Genomic DNA, 22259 nt, shown 5'->3' with positions numbered 1-22259 from the left:
ATGAAAGAAGCTTCCTCTTGGAAAGACACCTTCCAGCCACTCTATCCTTCGGAGAGGAAAACCCAAGCTTGGTGTTGGCAGTCAGGTAGTTCATTGGAACTGGAAACCACCTACTCAGCTTCCTCCCCACCCGCCAACTGGAAGCAACCATGACGATGTGCTGACAGCCCTTGCAGAGTTGCACTGTGATCTCTCTGAGCTCGTCACGGTACCTTCCTATGCAGGAGTTTCAATTCAAGGTCATTTTTGGTTTCTTTCAGTAGCAGACTCAGAACCAGACCTATTCCAGTGTAGGAACAGGCAGAAACATTAATAGCCAGACCCCAGTGGGAGTTTTATTTTCCATTTCCTCCTCCCCCATATTTATTTGTATCTTCACCTCCTCTGTGTGGTGAAGGTAACCTTGCATGATATTTTAAATGAAGCTGTAAAAAAGTGGAGTAGAAGATGAGAGGATGACACCCAGAGTTGGGGCATGCTCTATCCCAGACCCTGTCGGGGCCGGAGTTGGGCTGCCTGGGTTCAAATCCTCATTCTAACACTTAGAAGCTGCGTGACCTTAATCAAAACACTCAACCTCTGGGAGGCTCAGTTTCCAAATTTTGTAACTGGGGATGATGGTAATATCTTCTTGATAAGCTTATCATGAGAATTCAATGAGGTCATATAATTCTGTTTCAGAATTAGCCAAATCTGGAGGCTCCTTACCTCTCTTGGGGTACTTTTCATTACAACGAGGAGGATGTTTCAAGAGTTCAGGACACTGAGAGGAGGGTGTCCAAAAGATGTGGCTGTCTCTACATTTCCACTCAAAGCAGAGTCCAGATATTTCCAGCGTGCTTCCATCTCTGTGCTGAAAGTTCCCTCCATCACCACGGGGTGGTCTTGGCCTCCCAAGCTGAGAGGCCCCTTGAGTTTTTAATCGCAGATACAGAAAGGTCTAGAGGTCTAGAGCCCTCCATGGTCTAGAGAAGAATTGGCCCATTGCCTTAATTGGAAAGATGTCATAACTGCATTTATTACCTTCCCTGGGGCAGAAACTGATTTTCTTGTCTCAAATAGGGAAGTCAGGGAAATGTTTGTGTATTCTCTGGCTAGAAGGAACATGAAAACAGCAAATATGCATCTGTTCTAGATAAGGAGATGTTTTAGCAAGAGAATCTGTAGGGATTATAGTTTTCCTCCTTCAGAGTAATTTATCTTTTGGGAAAAAGGCACACAGAATTTGGCGAATGTTGTTTAATGGTCATAGCTTATTACCTGTATGTGTTCCTGTAGAAGGGAAAACATTGCTATGTAGTTGTCTAAGAAAGACTCCCATGACTGGGATATATAGATAGTCAGTATTGCTACTGGCAATAGTATAAATCAGTGAATAAATGATACATCAGAAATAGCTACAGCATTTTATAGGAATGGCCAAAGCAATTGCCTTAGGATCATTGTAATTGGAATAATGTGCCCTTCAACTGTGTCTGTAACTCAGCAATTGAAATAAAGAGAATAATATTTTCTTATTGGCTCAGATTGCCATTTTAGAGATGATTTATCATGGCTCCTGACTAAGCTTCGATGGCAGAATCCCTTCAGATTATGATTTTAAATTGTTCTGGCCTGTCATTGCCATAGGCTCATTGTCAAATAGTTAAGTGACCTTGACACCAACACATGACATGGACTTTAAAGACAAGCCATATGAAGGACTCTGGCCAGGAAATAGCCTTTTACACATGGATAACCACCTCTGACTTATCTCATTTGTAAATTAAGGTTAAGACGGGCCAGAAATTTTTCTGAGGATGTACCATAAGACAAAAAAGACTGGCTTAAAGATATATAGATCCACTAACTCCACTCCTACTCTATACCCAAAGATGTGTGCACCAAAATATATCTAAGAGAATCTGCATAATACCTGACCTTGAAAACAACTGAATATCTAACAACAGTAGAATGAGTAAAGTATACATTCCATGAAATACCACTCAGCAATTAAACAAATTGAAAAAAAGAAACTATTGCTACACACAGCTATTTGAATGACTCTGAAAACATGTTGAGCAAAAGAAGCCAGACACGAAAACATGTGCATTGCATGATTCCATTTATGTAAGAAGCAGACAAAACTCATCTGTGCAGAAGGAGCTCAGAATAGTGGTTACCTTGTCTGGAGTCGGCTCGAGGGTTATGGAATTGGAAGAGGCTGTCAGATGCTGGACTGTTCTAGATCTTGATGGGGGTAATGATTCCATGGGTGTGAACATATGAAAACTTCACCACCTGAACACTTAATATTTGTGCCATATACTCTGTGTAAGTTATACCTCATTTAAGAAAGAAAAAGTAGGAAACAACAAATTAAGTATAGAGGTAAACAGGGTCTGTGTTTTCTGGGTGGATTTCGTATGACACACACTCAAGAATTGTGGCTCCTCTGTGAGGAGAGAAAGTGTGAATGCCTCCAGGAGACCTGCCCCTGGGTTACACTGTCCTCATTCGTCATCATCGACCAGCACTACTGACACAATGCGTGCAGCAGGGGACCGGCTGGTGGCAATACCACAGGATCCCCCAGACAGTGGGGGAGTCACTCTAGGTGAGGAGACAGCACTGAGAGAGAAGCTACACATGTCATTCTATACTTTTGAAGTGTGACACAGGCTATAAGAAAAAACATGCACAAGAGATCTTCTATGAGAAAAAATTAGAGAGAAGCCTGGTTTTGTTTGGGAAATCAGGAGACTCTCTGAAGAAATCACATTTTTGAACAAAGATGTGAAGGTTGGGTAGCAGTCAGCCAGAAGAATGAAGTGAAAAAGTGTGTGTTTGGGGGGTGGGGGAGAGAGGGAGAGAGACAGAGAGAGGAGAGGGGAAGGAGGGAGCCAGAAAGAGAGACAGGCAAGGCCTGGAGCTCACCGGTCTGAGGGGCTGGGGCGATTCTAGAGGGACTAAAAGGTGGTGAGCGGGAGGGGAGAAGAGAGAAATGCAGTGGAGGGAGGAGGGTAGCCAGGGGTCGGGGCATGGAGCACTTTCCAGGCCACAAGGAGGGTTTAGATCAAACACCAAGTTATCACAGAAAGGGTCAAAGGGTTAAGGAAAATCAGATTTACGTTTTAAAAAGATCGTTGGCTTCCCAGGAGAAAACAAATGAAGAAAGAGATAAAAATAGAGTCAAAAGAACCAGACGAGACTATGGAAGTGACCCAGGAAGGAGAAGACAACTCGAATTAGGATGGTGGCAGTGGATGTGGAGAAAGGGAGATGGAATTGAGCCGGTTTTCCATCTTACTTATCTCCTCCTCTGCTGACCTCTCCTCGCTTCTGAAACTAGCTGTTAACTCTCTCTCTTTCTCTGTCCACCCTACCAAAGCACACATTCGCATCCACAGCAGACCCTCACCCACTCCCCCACCAGATGCCAACCGTGATGAGGATGCAGTGACAATAACGTACACCCAGGGCCTTCCTGGGACTTCAGTGCATGACTCAGTTCAAGAGAAGGAAATCAGAGTAACGCTAACATCTACTTGGGATCACCAGGTGCCAGGCATTGGGCTAGGTACTGTCACACTGTTGCCTTGGATACCAGATTGGATATTGTTACCCTCATTTTGATAGGTGAGGAAACCGCAGATTGAAGAGGTTAAATAATTATTTTATTGCAGTCTCGCAGCTATTTTAAATGGCAGAAATAGGATTGAGTTCAGAGCTATCTGATTCCAGAAGCCACATTCTTTCCACTACACTCTGCAAATGATTCTTTCATCAAAGGTGCATGTCTTTTAAATAATAAGTATCAAGAAGTGTGAGCCAAAGAAAAGACTCCCTATTGGTAACATTTCGGACTTTCAAACACCTTGTCAAAGGCAGACAGCTTTGAACATCAGTCTTCAGAGCCCCTGGGATCATCGCACTGAAGTGACCCTGTACTCTAGGCCACCAGTGATTAACTACAGGCCCAGCTCCATGCACAGGTGCCAGTGACTTCTGAGAGAAACCACAAAGGGCTGGGGGTGACCACACAGCCTCTAAAAGCAGTGACATCAGACTGAGTTCAGCTTGGGTTTGTCTGGGCAAGCAGAGTCCTGAATAACTCTGGGGTGTCTTAAGTTGGGTCCCACTATGGGTCAGATGGATCTAGCTCCTGCCTCTGAAAACAGCACAGTCCGTGGGGAGGGAAAAGGAAGGGGTAGGAGGCTCACCCACCCTAGGTTTTCTTCTTGCTTTGACAGTGACTTTGCCCAATTGTCATATCCTGGGGACCCAGGGAAGAGGGATGTATCATCCAGGGTTAATCAGTGAGGCAGAGCCACTCTGGGTGATGTGGAACAAGATATTTGGTATAAAAATTAGCATGATTGTGAGAGCTGGTGGAGGAGCCGATGGCAGGTAGTTGCCCCTGTGCCTGGTGGGGCCTGCAGACGCTGGAGGTCAGCAGCTCTGATGGTCTGGAAGGCGCGCTGCATCCGCAGGGGGGAGAGCAGCACAAATGGGAAGCATGAGAAAAACTGGCGCTGATGAGGACAGAGTGGAACCCGTGTATGTCTCTCATCACCTCCAATTTTGACAACGTGTGGATCTGCAGAAACTGGCACCAGCTCCATGAATCTGCTCACACAGCAAGCTTGCGACTCAGAGACTCTGCAGGAGATTGGGCGGGAGCTGGAGGAACCACAGGCCCAGGGACTGCCCCACACCAGTGAGATGAGCCATCAGCGCAGCATGATCTCAGGGGCCCACCTGGCGCCTGCACCACTCTGCAAAGAGCTGCTACTGCTTCCCAGTCTCGTGTAAATGTCTCCTGTGGCCAGTCCTACTCTGGAACCATACAGGGAAGCGTGTTCTGGGAAATATTTCCAGCTTAGCTAAGGTGACACAGCACAAAGTCCCTTCAAGGGGAGAGCTGTAGAGACAAGTAAATACGTAAGCTAAAGGTTTTATGATATTGGTGGAGTGGAAAGAGAATCCCTAGTTACACCTGTAGTGAAACCTAGCCAAGCCCTCCTACAAAACACACTTGGAATTTGGGCATGAAGTGGGTTAGAGCTGAGAATCAATTAATACACTATCAGTGAGTGTCGGTTATGTTCAAGGCCATGTCCTAGGCATGTCCTAGTGTGAGAGTACAGAGAGCTGCAGGATTGGAGCCCGGCCCTCAGTAGAGGAAGATAAGGAAGACACGGTGTCGCACATGCATTTACATGCTACATTGCACTCCTGTGGGCACCTGCAGGACACTTCCAAAGGCTGCCTGGTGTTTGGTTGACAGAGCAGACTTCAGCATTGTAAGTCTCAGGTTCGAATTCAGCCTTGCACCCCATTCTATGTGTTATCTTGGGAAATTTGCTTAGTTGCTTGGATCTTCCATTTCCTGATTCGTAAAGTGCGGATAGTAATAATACCAATACAAGTTGGTTATGAAGATAAAAAGAGACTGTGTATGTGAAGTGCTGGCACACAATAGATATTCAACAAGTTGTAGGCATTTTAGTTTTTATCATCATCATCATCATCATCATCATCATCATCATCACTGTTCCTTCTTAGACCCAAAGCCTACCTGAGTATTAAATGTGTGGCTTTAGTGCCAGGGATCTACCAACATGCAAAATACGAGTGAGTGCCCAATCCCTCAAAGATCAGCAGTTTGGATAAGCTGATGTAGTTCGCATATTTATTTATTCATTCAATAAATAGTAAGGGCCTATTACTATGCAAGACATATGTGGCCAAACCACGTTTAAGGCCCTATCCATACAAGACAGGGAATTGAAGCCTCAATTGACTAGTGTAAACAGCATTCTTAGGAGCTGAGGTCCGGTTCAGCAAACATGTCCTGGAACTTCCAAGAGAGCTTGAAAGGAGACAAGCCTCACTGTGGCTTGTGGTGGTCAAGTAAGGTTTCAGAGAGTAAGTGGCATTGGGGTTCAGCTCTGAAGGATGAATAAGGTTCACACAAGGAGGCAGAGGTTGGCACTCCTGGGGCCGTGGAGGCTGGAAAGTCTCTAGCAGCATCAGCAAGGAGCTAGGAGAGCAGAACAGGGTTATCAGGTAGTGAGTAGCCAAGAAGCAGAGTGTGCAAGGCTTTGAACGCCAAGATCAGGAGATCAGATTTTGTCCCATGAACGGCAGAGTCACTGAAGGTTTTCATACAGAGAGGAGCACAATGAAAGCTAAGTTTCAGGAAAGCTAAGGAAGCAAAAGTCTATGGGCTGTATTGGGGAGAGACTGCAGAAAGGAAGGTCAATGGGAAATCCTGCCACAGAATCCAGGATTTCAGAGAGGTCCTGAATGAGATGGTGAGTGTGCAAAGAGCAATGCAGAAGTATTGTGAAGGGAAGAAGCAGCAGCCCTTGCTGCCTGCTGGCATGTAGGAGCAGCCAGAGATGTTAAAGATGAGACAGGATCCCAAGCCGTGGCCACACAAACAGAAATAGGGATGCTGGGGCCGGGGAGTGGGAAAGAGGAAAGAGGCTGTGTTCCACGTGGAGCTCAGCGAGGAACCTCCCTGTGGTGAGAGAGAAGGGCAGATTGAATTCCCGGAACGCCTGAGCATAGGAGTGCAGGAGGTACCAGAGGAAGAACAGAGACCTTGCCTCCCGGGAAAGCTACAGAAAGCATCCTGATTGCTGATGGGAAACAGTGAAGACCTCCAAACCCCTATAGTTCCTCAAGATCCACTGATGTCGTTTCTACAGGAGAAGAATCATTTTGCAGATATACCCAATGGTTAAGGACAAGAGGAAACCCAGACCATCCTGGAAGATAGAGACAATTATTCCCTCAGGAAGAGTTGGCTTATTTATTGAGCACATCGTGGTCATGCTGCTACATCAGTCAGGGTCCCTCAAGAACCAGATGGCACATTCAAAGGGTTCAAGAGTCATAATGAAGAGTTGTTTACAGAGACAGGCACCAGGGATCAGCCACAGTGGGAAGCTGTTGTCCCTCTCACCCTGAAGGGAAGGAGAGGGAATGATGTTACCTGAAGCCCAGTGAGGGCCAAAGGCATGGAAGAGGTTGGAGCTATGGCTAAAGGAGGACACAGCCACTGCCCAGACCTCCCAGTCAGGGAGACAGCAAGATGAATAAACACCCAGCCTTCATCTCCTCCCACTTTCCCACACCCTGCAGGCACTTCTCATTGGCCAAATCCAACCAGAAGTCGCAAGCTAAGCAAGTCTAGCCAGTGCAGTCTGCGGTGCTCGGTCTACCAAGGCACAGAGCAGGGCAGAAAAGGGTGGAGGATGAAGCTTGGGGAGAAAATAGAGAATAATGAGAACATTGGACCATTTTATTCCTTAGTTCAACGTCATCCTTGAGCAGAAGTACACATGATAATTTTTATTAGTAGTAATACACATCGTATAGCATTTTATGATTTCTAAAGTGTTTCACATAGATTCTCCTTTTTGAACTACACAGTATCCCTATGATGTAGAAAAGACCATGTAATTCTTGCCTACTGAACTCTGAAGTCCAGAGAAGTTAAATGATTTATTCAGCCACATAGCAAGCGAATTGTGAAGTCCATATTAGAAATAAAGCCATCTGATTCCTAATCCAGTGTTCTTCCCCAGGTGTGAAATTAATTTACCTGGGAGGTGCCCCTGCTGCGAAAGGCATAAGGACACAGTATTCCAAAATGTGGCACGTCTTGTGGCCCTGGCCTGGTTGGGTGTATGTGGCCTTCCTGAGTTGTTTTCAATAAGCAAATATTCCTGACACTTCAATTATCCCAACCCAAACAATGAACACACTGTGCAAGAGGCTTCATAAATTTCATTCAGTTGGATGCAATGAGAATAATATAAGTCAAGGCATTGTGTGTATTCCCTCAAAAAAAAAAATCACCCAACAAAACAGAGATTGTTGCAATGAAAACATCTAGGCTAGAAAAAAAGAGGCAACAAGACTCAATGTTCATCTCCATCACGGTACCTCGGCAGAGAAAGTATCTTCCGTCAGAAACCTTGTGCCTTCCATTCTCCTACGAATCAAAGCAGGGCCATCAGCTTTGTTGTACTTGGACAACTCCAAAATTGTGTGTTTGATAAGGTAACGTCTCTCATTTTTTCTGATTTTTCTATTTTTTCCTGTATTTGGTGTCTTGTCGTCTCCATGTATGCTCTCCTAAGCCACTTCCTCTACCCCATTGTTATGGGCTGAATTACATCCCCACAAAAAAGGTTTGCTGAAGTCCTAACCCCCAATACCTCAGAGTGTGGCCTCATTCAGAAATAGGGATCTTAAAAAGGTAAGTGAGTTAAAATGAAGGTGTCAGGATGGGCCCTAATCCAACATGACTGGTGTCCCGTGAAAGAGGAAATTTGGACACAGAGAAGGACACACATGGAGGGAAGAGACACAGGGAGAACATGACCATCTACCAGCCTAGACAGAAAAATGATAGTTGTTTTCTTGGCAAAACTCAAGGTTTCATAGAAAAATGTACAAAGAAAGCGCTGGAAAGATTTATACAGATTACACATTGCTCCTCTTTTCTATGTCTGCGGAAGAGGAGTGGATTAGTTCTAGTGACAATGTCAGATGTGTTGGTACCTGAATTCATTAGGACATGTTTAGTTACAGGTAATAGGACATCCCTATCAGAGTGATTTAAACAGTGAAGGCAACTTCGTGGCTCCCATACCTGAAAATGCAGATGGAGTCCGGGCTTTAGGCATGACTTGGTCAAGGCTCTAGATTAATTTCTCTGTGATTCTCTCAGTCCTGCCTCTTTCATGTGTTGATGCTACTCCTAGGCTGGTTTCCCTCATGGTAGCAAAATTATTGCAATGGTTCCAGTGTGTGTGTCTTTCCCAGAGAAAGAATGCTTCTGTGCCCAGGTTCCCCAGCAAAAGTCCTGGGTGTGGTGTGGATTTCTCCATGCCCCCAATCCTGGGGGAAGCCATGTGCTGATTGGTTAGGCCTGACTTGCATGGTCCAATAACTGTGGCAAGAGGCTTGAGATTCCCTGATGGCTTAGACCATTCGGGGCCTCCTTTTGGAGCTAGCAGTGAGTGACCAAACAACCAGGCCACCACTGAAAGGAAGGAGATCAAAATGTATACAGAGGAATCACCACAATGTCCGTCCAGAACTAAACAGACCTTTTGCATATTACGAAGTTCAATATTACAAAGATCTGATTGTTAGAAAAACAGCTTGGGCTATACCCATCTGCTGGAATGTGAAATCCAGAATATGGAGGTTTCCTTTCATATCTTAGGAGGGGCTGTAAGTAGAGGAGGTAAGGTTGTATTTGTTTTATTTATCAAGCACTGTTCCAGTTACTATGGCTACATAAGAAGTTATCTCAAAATGCAGTGCCTTAAAATAACAATAATTATTCATTATCTCTCAAGGTTTCTGTGGATAAGGAATTTGGGTTGAGTGTAATTTGGCAGATCTAGCTCAGGGTGTCTGTTGGGGTTGAAGTCACTATGTGGCTGTGGCTGGGGTCATCGCGACGGCTTCTTCACTAAATGTATACACACCTATACTTGAGATGGCACCTGATCTGGGACAACTTGAACAGCTGAAGATCCTTGGACTTCGCTTTCTATTCCTATGTTGTCTCTTCATGTGATCTCTGCAGCGGGGTGGACTCAGGATACGGTCCCAGGGGTGTGTGCGCGGCATATCTATACTTATCTCCATATTTATGTCTATATATACACACACAGAGAGAGACATAGAAAAGCAGGTGAACTCTTGCTTCCTTCGATGACCTAGCCTTGGAATCCAGCAGCTTCACTTCCGCAGCACTCTGTTCATCAAGGCAGTCACAACGGCCACGGGGCTCAAGGGGAGGGGAAATAGACTCCACCCTAAGAAGTGAGTGGCAAGCTTCCAGCAGAGCATGCGGGACACAGAAAACTGCTGTGTCCCTGTATGGAAAATACAATCTGCCAAGCACTTAATAGCATTTTAATTCCATAGTTGTTCTAAGTGTGTTACAAATACCAACTCTTGTAATGAATCAGATGCTGTCTGTTCTCCACCCATATTTCCTTGGCCCTCGCCATTTCAGCACCTATCAGCTCAACTTTCAAATGCCAGAACGTGGCCTGAGAACTTCTACTGGCCTCTGGAGCCTGGTGTGCTCGTGCTTGCAGCAGGACAGGTGTGTTGGAGAATAAATGTCCTCTAGGTGCAGCCATCACAAATGATTGGCAGGAGTTGGTGTGTAAATACCCTGGCTCCCTTGGCCTGTGATGGTGGGATGGGGGTTTGAGTCTGAGGCATGTGTTCTATGATGGCCCCCAGAGTCCCCAGAGGGGTAAGCTCCAGTGGCCCACGGTGGTGACTAGCTTGACAATACAACTTTATCAGCTGCCTTTCTTTCCATGTCTTCTTCCTACCACCATGCTTGTGTCTCTTGTCCCTCCCAAATAAACTATTTGGATTTGAACCTTTCTGGGGGAACTTGAATTAAGACTTTTAGCTGGCCCAAGATCACTTACTTAGGAATTTGAACCCAGATTATAACTGCAAGTGGCTTTGAGAAGCTCTTTCTTAGCACCTAAACTAAGTGGCCTTAGAGGAGAGGCCGTGCTGAAGAGGACGGAGAGCCCTGGGAAGGGAGCCAGAACTCCTCCACTCTGGGCCTGGGTGCTCCAAGCTTACGTCCACCAAACATTTATTGAGTTTGTACTCTGAGCCCAGCATTGGGCTAAATGTTAGGGGACCTCGGTTCTCTGATTCTGGGAAGGACATAGCAATTTGTGGCCAAATTCTCTCTAGGCTGTGATGGAAATCACAGTAGACTTGTAAATAAGAAAACCTTCTCTTGGTGTAACATTCCTTTTGGAAACACTGTTTCTAGATCTCGGCATGGACCACTGGGATGGGGCTAGGAGGAGCGTATTAGCTCAGGCTGCCATAAAAAAATACTGTAGACTGAATGAGCTTAACCAACAGAAATTAATTTTCTCATAGTTCTGGAGCCTGGAATGTCCAAGATCAAGGTGTCAGCTGATACAATTTCTGATGACAGCTGTCTTCCTAGCTTGCCGGGCTTCACTCTGTGTCCTCACATGGTGCAGAAAGAGAGAGCTCTGGTCTCTCTTCCTCTTCTTATAAGGACATTAATCCTATTGGGTAAATCCTATTGCCCCATCAGATATCCAGCATTGATGCCACGCTCCCCGTGCCAGCACCCTTAAGGGGCATGCAGAGCAAGCATGGCTTTTTCCCACTGAGCCTGGAAGATGTCTTAGGATTCTTCTCTAGGCAGCCACAGAGAGTTGACTCGTGTTGGCATGTGGGATAAAATCCGCTTCCAATTCTAGCCATGAAGAATAAAAGCTTAAGAAAAAAAAAAAAAGCAAAAGAGCAGTAGTCAAGAAATGCCTTAGGAGTCCGGAGGCAGGAAAATTAGATCGTTGTAGGCTGGAGAGGAGAGGCAGTATTCGCAGTGGCGAGACCTGTGCTGGACTCTAAAGGATGGGCACGGTCCCGATAGCATTTCCTGGAGGACAGTGTTACAGCAACACGTGGGGGGATGTGCAGGTATGCTCAGAGACACGAAAGCAGAAGAGCTGGGCAGGAGCGGAGAGTTGTCATTGGCTCTGGAAGGTGGACGATGGTGAAGGGGGTCTTGAGAATTTTTTCCTTGTGACAAAAACAAATGTAAGTTTTAGTTTCTTGACCTCCTTAACTCTGATGACTTTGACCTGCATCCAATTCATCCATTAATCACCCTGTACCAAACTTTGAACCTGCCCCCTCCACAGCCTTGAACCCAGAGCTTTTCCTTCTTTTCCTCTGTGCTCTCTCCTTCTAAACCATCACTCCTCCTCATACTCCTGCAGCACGGGGTATACGTGATGAAGATGGTTTAGAAACTAGTGCCTATCCCTCATTGTAGTTGCTGGATGGATATTTCCAACTGGCTGTCTTAGCACCTCAAAGTCAACGTGCCACAAGTCAAACTCTTCTTTACCCATAAAATAAGCCGGCCGGCTGCTTCCAGGAAGAGCAAGGCCATTCCTCCACGGACCTGCTCTCAGAGCCCTGGAGGAAAGAAGAGAAAACTCATCTAAACAGGACGCCAGGCCCCACGCTGGGTATTTTCACACCTTTCCTCATTTAATCCTCACAGCAAGCAAGGAGGTAGACAATATTGTTTCCATTTGTAAATGAGGAAACAGAGGCTTAGAGGGGCTAAAGAATTCAACTGAAAGTAAAGCTAAAGTAGTTTTTAAAAATAGAACTGGGATTGCAACCCAGATCTGTGTGACTTCAAAGTTTGTGCTCTCTTCGTCCCTCACCAAGATCTTGTATCTTCCCTTTAAATCTTACATCTATGTTTCCCTTCCATTCCCTCCACCACGCCCTTTCCTAATGCGCCACCCAATGGGAGGGTCTCTAATAAGCCTCCCAGCTTATGATGGCCAATAAGAGCAGGTCCAAGGCACAGCAGCAGGTGCTTCATACGGGGCACTGACAGACTGCTGACGCTTGGTCTCTGGCCTCAGAGAAATTTACAATTCAGAATAGAAAATAGCAAGGAGGTTGTGGGAGGAAGGTGAGAGAAAATGTGGGAGGTAGAGAGAGCGGAGCGAGGGGAATAAGTTGTGGGCCGTGGAGAGAATCTGCCAGTCTCATGGCTCGCCCTGGAAATCTGTCCTCTCAGCCCCAGCCCACTTCTGGGCACTCTTTTCACCCCGCCCTGCCATCCACGCAGGCACAGCATGAGTAACCACGACTGTAGAATGTGGCCTTCTCCCCCGACACAGTCCTAAACACAAAACCAAGCAGCCGGAAGAATGGCTTCTAGGGGTAAATGTCTGTAAACATTGGTTATATTTCTTTTCAATATTACTAGCTAACATTGTGGAGCTATTACTAATGGGCCAGAGACTCTGTGCTAAGCACTTTCTAGGGATTATATCATGTAATCACACAGCAACCACAGTGCGTTTTGCAGAGAGGCAAGTTAGGCTCACAGAAACATACCTGGGGTCCCAGGGTTGGGATGGGTAGAACCAAGCCCAAGTCTGCTTATCTCCAGGGCCCCTGCACTTCACCCCTACGTCAACCTGACAACCTAGTATACCCTTCAGAAAAAGGTTCCTGTTACAAAAGTAACACAGTCAGTGTGTGTGTGTGTGTGTGTGTGTGTGTGTGTGTGGTGGTCATTGTAAAAACGTGGATAAATGAGAGTGAAGAAAATGGAAAATCCTGTTGTCCCACCACCCAGAAATAACTACTGTTAACATGCTGGCATATCTGCTCCCAGATGTTTCTATGCCTATATACACTATTCTTCTTGAAATAAAAACAGGATTACACAGTATATACAGTTGTATAACTTCTGTTCATGCAACAATATACTGTATCATGCATTTCCTTCTTATCATAAAATAGTCTTCTATGATACAGGAGGTTGTGTGGGACCTTTATTCCTTTGAATGGATGCGTAACTTTTTTAACCAGTCCTTTTATTGTTTGACATTTAGCATTTGGGTTTGGTTTTGTTTTTCAGTTTTTCACCCTTGTAAATAACTCTGTGATGGACATCTGTGTGGTTGATGCCATCCAGCCAGACTCCTCATCCTCTCTGGCCCTCCTCCAAAGCTTTTGCCATGTGGCAGCTGGAGGGATCATGGCCTTGGAACATACTGTTTGCTCTGCCTGAGTCTCCTTCTCACCCCACTCACTGGCTAACTTGTGCTATCTCTCAGGTCTTAGTCAAAATGCAGTTTCTTCCAGGAAGCCTTCCAAGACTTCCCAGACTAGATCAAGCCCCTCAGTTGTTTGTGTTCCTAGACCCCACACAACTCCTTCATTGCATTTAGTGTAATTATAATGAATTAATTGGCCATATAGTCACTTGTTTAATGATGATATTTTCTAGTAGATTATTGGCTTTTACTAGTAGATTATTACCTATTAGTGAGGACAGCATCTGTGACTCCATTTTTCACTCTTCTATTCCCAGAGACTAGCAAGGGCACTTAGTAAATGTTTTTTAAATAAAGAAATGAATGAATTTTATTTATTAAATGAATATATCCAGCATTGTGGACCTCCTTGAGTATTTTCTTAAGTAAACCTTTAGAAGTCAAATTGTTGAGTCAAAGGACATTCACATTTTTAAGACTCTTCATAGCTTGCTCACTTGCTTTCCAGAAAGGTAGTAACATTTCCCATTCCCATCACTAGTGTGTAGGGAGCAGGTCTCCCTTTGTGGGCCTTCCGCCAACTCATCATTTATTTTTTAAAGCCAGTTTATAAAATTATTGGCCAAATTATACCAATCAGTGTTGGAATTTCCTTCTAAAATCTAGTTGAGTATAGACAGGACAGCAAATTACTATTTTACAAAATGCACTCTGACTCCACAGAATACCTTTTTCTGCTTTATTACCACTGTCAGGGATCAGTTCTACTCATAGATCCCAGGTTTCTTAACTATTAATGATGACTACCATTGTCTGATTACCTAACATTTGTTGAGGATCTACTATGTTGGTATACCATGCTCATGCTTTTCTTACATTATCTCATTTAATCCAAGCACAGCCCTAATGAGATAAATACCATGATTACCTTCAATCACAGATGAGTGACTAAAGCACAGAGATGTTAGATGACTTGCCTGAGGTCACACAGCTAACTGGTGATGGAGCAATTTGAACTCAGTCTTGATTCCAGAGCCTGTGCTCTTAACTAAGCATTACATAGCTTCCAGTTTCAACAAACAACCCCTGCCTTTTCAGATCTCACTTTCAAGCTTCCTTGAATAAAAAAAAAAAAATCTGTAGCCAAAACTATTTCAAAACAGTTCTTCTAGAGATAACCAATGTAACTGCTATATGCCATATGTCTCACATCAACTTGTTTGCAATATTTTTATTTCTACATTATTAGTGTTGCCATTTTTCAGATGACAAACTGAGGCTCACATAAGTTACATTGCTTGTCCACACTAGGACAAGTGGGCAAGCTAGGAAGCAGTAGAAACCAAAATCTGAATCTACAGCCTACAAATTCTTTCTGCCTTCGCCAGCAATACTCAACTCTTACGTGTTGTTTATTCCTTTACTAATTTTTTAATCAAGACTTTAATGAAATAAACGTCTCTGCTGGGAAAAGTACAAGCAAACTTCGGAGATATTGCTCCTTCAGTTCTAGACCAGCTTAATAAAGCAAATATTGCAATAAAGCAAGTCACACACATTTTTTGGTTTCCCAGTGCATATAAAAGGTATATTTACACCATAGTGTAGTCTTTTAAGTGTGCAATAGCATTATGTCTAAAAAACAAAATATGTACCTTAATTTAAAAATGCTTTATTGCAAAAAATGCTAATGATCATCTGAGCCTTCAGTGAGTCATGATCTGTTTGCTGGTGGAGGGTCTTGCCTCATTGTTGACGGTTGCTGACTGACAGGGTGGTGGTTGCTGAAGGTTGGGGTGGCTGTGGCAATTTCTTAAAATAAGAAAACAATGAAGTTTGCCACATTGATTGACTCTTCCTTTCTTGAAAGACTTCTCTGTAGCATGTAATGCTGTTTGATAGCATTTTAACCACAGGAGGACTTCTTTCAAAACTGAAATCAATCCTCTCGAACCCTGCTGCTGCTTTATTAACAAAGTTTATGTAGTAATCTAAATTCTTTGTTGTCATTTCAACAATGTTCACAGCATCTTCAGTAGGAGTGGTTTCCATCTCAAGAAACCACTTTCTTTGCTCACCCATAAGAAGCAACTTCTCACCTGTTCAAGTTTGATCATGAGATTGCAGCAATTCAGTCACATCTTCAGCCTCCACTTCTAATTCTAGTTCTCTTGCTATTTCTCTCTCATCTGCAGTAACTTCCTCTGCTGAAGTCACCCCTCAACATCATCCATGAGGATTAGAATCAACTTCTTCCAAACTCCTGTTAGTGTTGATGTTTTGATCTCCTCCTATGAGTCATGACTGTTCTTAATGGCATCTAGAATGGTGAGTTCTTTTCAGAAGGTTTTCAATTTACTTTGCCCAGACCCATCAAAGGAAACACTATCTATGACAACTATAGCCCTACAAAATTAATAATAAGACTTGAAAGTCAAAGTTACTCCTTGATCCGTAAGCTGCAGAATGATGTTGTGTTAGCGAGCATGAAGACAGCATTAATCTCCTTAGACATCTCCATCAGAGCTCGTGCGTGAACAGGTGCATTGTCAATGAGAAGTAATATTTTGAAAGGAATCTTTTTTCTGAGTAATAGGTCTCAATATCGAGCTTAAAATATTCAGTAAACCATGCTATAAACAGATGTGCTGTCAGCCAGGCTTTTTTGTTCCACTTATAGAGCACAAGAGCACAGACAGAGTAGATTTACCATAATTCTTAACGACCTTAAAATTTTCTGAATAGTAAATGAGCATTGGCTTCAGCTTAAAGTCACCAACTACATTAGCCTCTGACAAGAGAGTCAGCCTGTTCTTTGAAGCTTTGAAGCCAGGCATTGTCTTCTCTCTAGCCATGCAAGTCCTAGATGCCATCTTCTTCCAATCTAAGGCTGTTTTGTCTACAGTAAGAAACTGTTTTCTAGTGCAGCCACCTTCATTAATGATCTTAGCTAGATCTTCTGAATAACTTACTGCAGCTTCTGTATCAGTTCTTGCTGCTTCACGTTGCACTTTTGTGTTATGGAGATGGCTTCTTTCCTTAAACCTCATGAACCAGTCTCTGCCAGCTTCTGACTTGTCTTCTGCAGCTTCCTCACCTCTCTCAGCCTTCATAGAATTGAAGAGAGTCAGGGCCTTGCTCTGAATTAGGCTTTGGCTTAAGCCAATGTTGTGGCTGATTTGATCCGTCCAGACCACTAAACCTTTCTCCATATCATCAGTAAGGCTGTTTCACTTTCTCATCCATGTGTTCACTGGAGTAGCACTTTTAATTTCCTTTAAGAACTGTTCCTTTGCATTCACAACTTGGCTAACTGTTTGACACAAGAGATCTAGCTTTTATTCTGTCTGAACTTTTTTTTTTTGAGACAGGGTCTTGCTCTGTCTCCCTGGGTAGAGTGTAGTGGTGTCATCATAGCTCACTGCAAACTCAAACTCCTGGGCTCAAGCAATCCTCCTGCCTTAGCCTCCCTAGTAGCTGGGACTACAGGCATGCGCCACCACGCCCGGCTAATTTTTCTATTTTTTAATAGAGACAGGGTCTCGCTCTTGCACAGGCTGGTCTCAACTCCTGACCTCAAGGGATCCTCCCACCTCCGCCTCCCAGAGTGTTAGGATTACAGGCGTGAGCCACTGTGCCCGGCCACTGTCTCAACTTTTGACATGCTTTCCTTACTAAGTTTAATCATCTCTAGCTTTTAATTTCAAGTGAGAAACACGCAACTCTTCCTTTCACTTGAACACACAGAAGTCATTGTAGGGTTATTAATAGGCCTAATGTCAACATTATTGCATCTCGAGGAGTAGGAAGACCCGAGGAGAGGGAGAGAGACAAGGGAACAGCTGGTCAGTGGAGCAGGCAGAACACACACAGCATTTATTGATTAAGTTCATGTCTTGTATGGGCATGTTTCGTGGCACCCCAAAACAATTACAATAGTAATGTCAGAGATCACTGATCACAGATCACCATAACAGATGTAATAATATGAGAAAGTTTGAAATATTGGGAGAATTACCAAAATGTGACACAGAGACACAAAGTGAGCACACACTGTTGGAGAAATGGTGCTGATAGATTTGCTTGACGCAGGGTTGCCACAAACCTCAATTTGTAAAAAAAAAAACACAGTATCTGCAAAGTATAATAAAGCGATGTGCAACAGACTGAGGCATGCCTGCCCTTAAACAGGACATAGAAGATTCTATTTCCAATGTTGCCACTAACTCACTCTGTGCACAGAGATATTGTGGATTCTCAAGTCCTGTGGAGTTCTAAATGCTGCAGCTCTGTGCCCTGGGCAATGGAAAGAACAGGAACTCTGGCATCAGAAAGGTCTGTTTTCAAAATGTGACCTGCCGCTTTCCAGCTGATGGATCGTGGTCATGACAGTTAAACTATCTGATTTTAATTTTCTATCGGTAAAATTGGGCTAATAGTATCTTTCTTGCTTTATTACTGTGAGAATTAGCACCAACGCGTTGGATAACCCCTGGTACCCAGCAGGCATCAGTAAAGGACAGCGCTGGCGGTGCCGGTGCTAACTGTGCTGGCAGCACGACGGTGACTTCCTTCTGCTGCCCACATAAGCCTCGGTCTCACTATAGGAAGTCTACACACACATTTATCATCAAGTAATGCCTAAAACACACTCAACACCCTTGAACTTTCCTGTGACTATGATGCATGCTTTTCAATCTATCTTAAGGTGACCTTCACTTGTATGGAAAGTCTGAAAATGTACAGTCAGAGTTGCGTAACTGTGAGGCTGGCCTATGAAAGAAGCAGCTTTTCTCTTCCTTCTTTAAGTTTTTTTCATCCACTTGAGGCATTCCCCTTGTGGGCGTGTGATCTCCCCAACGGCAGCAATAGCTCAGGCAGCCACAACCACAGCCCTCAGCCCGCTGCAAGTGAGAGCACAGAGCACCTGGCCCCCCGCAGGCCCGAGCTCTGGAGCAGTTGCAGTTCCATCTGGTGGCCGCCACAGCAAAGACTAGCCAAGCTCAAGGGCCTCCAGGCTTGCCCCAAACAGAGAATACACAGGGGTTGACTGTCCCTCCCTGGGGCAAACTGACTCCGGGAGAACTTCTGGTCAAATCCCAACAACTCAAGATTCCCAAGATACCAGGAGAACCAAGGCACTCAAATGACTCTCTGCCCGTCAAAACAAACCCTTGTCTGTGGTCCAGGTAGGAAAGCGAAGTGTTACCATCTCAGTGTAGATCATGGCACAGGAACTAACAGACTATTTCAGAAGCAGGACAAGAGTCACAGAAATGGGCTCTCTTCTGCCTGGTAGTGCTTAACCCTGGTGGCACTTCAATATCACCAGGAGATAAAAATAGGCAAAAGATGTGGGCAAATATCACAACAACCAATCCTTACATGGAGCTCACCCTGTGCCAGACACTATCTAAGCATGTAATCTGCAAACCCCCGCAGGCTAAATAACATCATTTTCCCCCACTTAACACATGAGGAATGGCAGTACCAAGGGATTAAATAACTTGTTCAAAATCCCACAGCCAATAAGTGGCAAAGACAGTTTGAATCTGCCCAGCATTCTGACTTCAGACACCAAGCTCTAAACTACTATGCCTCAAAAGAGAAATTATAAGGGACTGGTAGACACATGAGAAGATGTTCAACCTCAACAGTGACCAGAAGAAGGTGTGGCAAAATGCACTTGCTCAAACGCATCAGCCACTTTAGAAAGGGGATTTGTCAATATCTACCAAACATAAACTGCAAATTTCCCTTGGTGCAGGACTGCACTTCCAGTAATCTATACCGCTGGAATTCTCAAAAAGCTTTGTGTACTAAGGATGCTCACATAGGGCATTGTCTTCACAAGACCTTCTAGCCATCTCTGTATGTGACTCATAGTAAAGTACCTGGCACTTGGTAGGGGCTCTAGAACTAGCAAGAATATATAAACATTAAATATTTATTTAGCTAAATAATGATGTATTTGTCCAAGTATTCAGTATTGCTACTAACAATTCAATAGTACAAGTGTGACCAGACCCAAGTTCTGCAGAACTAAAAGAAATCAGAAAGAGACTCTTCTCTTCTAGGCTCTGTGTGGCCGCCACCCACTGTGTCACCCCCTGCTCCCTGCTGGCTTCTGATTGGGTTCAGCCCATGGGCAACACCAGCAGATCAGAGGGGCGGCTGAGAGTTGGAGGGTTTGTTCCTCCCAGCCCCCATGGGCACCCCTGTCCCTCTGGGCCAGGTCATGGTTTCAGCAGTGGCTGGAATTCCTTACAACCCCAGCTCTCTCTGGGTGGTCCCTGTTTCAGGTCTGTGACTCATACTGAGTCTGATGATGCCTTTTCTTCCCCTACAAGCCTGGAAGAGGGGACAGTTTCAGCTGTTGCTAGTCTCTGCATGCCTCCCCATGCCCACTGTTCCACTCACCTGTGTTCAGAGCTCCTTACTAACCAGTCTTGGACTGAAGCCCTTGAGGGTGTCATCGCTTTTTGCTAGGACCCAGAGTGATTCAGCCTCAGACTTCCACGCAGTGCACATTTGTTGAGCACCACCTGGTACCAGCATGAGGATGTCAGTCCCATCCACCTGCTGGCTCAGGGGAGCAGCTGCAGCAAAAGTGTTCCATGGGCCTAGGCAGGACCTTAACCTCCAAGTTTGGTCAGGGCTTGCTCTTTTCCATGTGACAATGAATTAGAACAGCACACATGTGGTCAAATTAATTTTTGTTCAGGTGTCCAAGTAAATCTAAATCCCGTTAAAACATCTATGTTTCTAGAAAGCTTTTAAGAAATTCATCTCCTAAGCAAATGCAGTGAATTCAAAGAGGCCAGCAGGGAGCAAACTACAAATAAACCTGCTACTCCTCGAATGTCTTCATCTCAGGGAAGATGCAGTCAACCGCCTGGTCCCAAACCTGGAACCTGGAATTTCTCACTCCACCTCTCTAAACTTCTCTCTGGCTCGTCCCCTCCCATCCACCCTCATTGCTACTGCCCAGGTCTAGCCCTTACCTTTCTTGTCTGCTCTGCAGTTGTCGTTAGGAGTGGGTGTGTCTTCATGTCTGCATTCCAGCCTGGCATAGTGCGTTGTAGAGTGAGCCCTCACCAAAGGTTAGTTGCGTGAATCAAATCCTATCACAGCAGCATCCCACTTTTTTTCCTTCTCCCATCCATCTTCCACCTGACATGGTGAGATCCTTCTAAATCAGAGATGCAGCTATATCTGTATCGTTACTTCAAGTCCTCAATGGTTCCCCCATGGCTCTTAACCAGGGGTTGCCAACCTTTCTCTGTAAAGGAACAGATAGCAGATAATTTAGGCTTTTTTGGCCATGTAGTTAGTTTCTGTTGCAACTACTCAATTTTGCTTTCGTAGTGTGAAAGTAAACATAGGTGATATATAATCAGTGAGTTTGGCTGTGTTCCAATAAAACTTGATTTACTAAAACATGTGGCAGGCTGGATTTGGCCCAAGGGCCACAGTTTGCTGACCTGCTCTAAGCAAGTATGTGCAAGCTGGTTGGTGTGGCCTACAGGCTGCTCAGGACCTGAGTTCAGCTGGCCTTTCTCTCCAGACACTTCTCCTGCACACTTCGTTCCCCATCAATGTCACTCTTCTTACAATCCCTCGAATGTGCTGTGTATGTTCAGGTATCTGTGACTTTACACTTACGGCTCTCTTTTTGTAGAATCCCCTTTCCCCATCTATATGCCCATGAAACACCTGTCTTTCAAAACTGCTTGCATTAAAGCTTTCCCTAGTGCCCTGCCCATCCTGCCCCAGAGAGAACCTCACCCTCCTTTTGCTGCCTTTGCACCTGCTTCCATCATTACACCTAACTCTATCCTGTCTTCATTTGTCGATATGTCTATACCCGGTTATGGAAGAGGACAGGACTGTTACACAGGTGCTTAGGAAATGTTCCCTGATTGAGTTGAGACCAATGTCCCTTTCAGTAGGGCGATTCCAGATTTGCTTGGGGCAGCCCCAGTTCTTATGTGTTGCCCAAACATAAGAGTTTAGTGCTTTTTTTCATTTTCAGAAATGACCTCATGCAAATGACAAATTACATAGTTGCCCTCCTTTCTGGATTCCTGGTAGAAGTGGCTACCTATATGGAGGACCACAATAGGAGAGCTTAGGGTCTCCCTTCCCTGTGTTCATTCCCTTTCCAGTGGCAGCAGATCGGCGTCCCTGACTTCCCAGGCCCAGCAAAGCACAGCTGAGGGGCCAGGGCAGAGAGGTCGCCAGTGCAGGTCTGGTTTTCTGTGTTCACTCAGCACAGTGGAACAGGACCAGTCATGACACTGAGCACAGTTAAGACTCACAAGGAGGATATACTCCTGTGGTGACTAGCTAACTCTGCCCTGCCCTGTGACCCTAGGACAACTCTAACTGAAGCCAGGGCGGTGGGGAGAGAGCAACAGGACTCCATGCTCAGTACAGGAAATCCTCCAAGCTCAGGCCCAACCAGGGAAAAGCCATTTGTGAGGGCTTTATGCACAAAGAGGGAGTATCTCATTAGAGCAACCACCCCCCATCTCATCATGGGTCATAGGAGTGGCTCCCGGACAAGGTGCCCAGGAAAGAGAAAGAAAACACTGAATGGCCTTTCCCCACTACGCCTCCCCC

General features: G+C 44.9%; 1 protein-coding gene across 1 annotated transcript; it reads left to right on the top strand.

The window, feature by feature from the left end:
* LOC105820794 (talanin-like) lies at positions 1-21853 on the top strand. Its single transcript, XM_012657354.1, is given in 5 exon segments — positions 1-131; positions 133-239; positions 3371-3449; positions 7950-8058; positions 21803-21853. Coding segments are annotated over 5 exon segments (477 nt in total).
* Positions 21854-22259: the final 406 nt, after the last annotated feature.

This window comes from Propithecus coquereli, unplaced genomic scaffold, assembly GCF_000956105.1.
Source record: "Propithecus coquereli isolate 6110/MARCELLA unplaced genomic scaffold, Pcoq_1.0 Scaffold115, whole genome shotgun sequence".
Lineage (NCBI taxonomy): Eukaryota > Metazoa > Chordata > Mammalia > Primates > Indriidae > Propithecus > Propithecus coquereli.
This window is presented reverse-complemented; position numbering and strand designations above follow the sequence as displayed.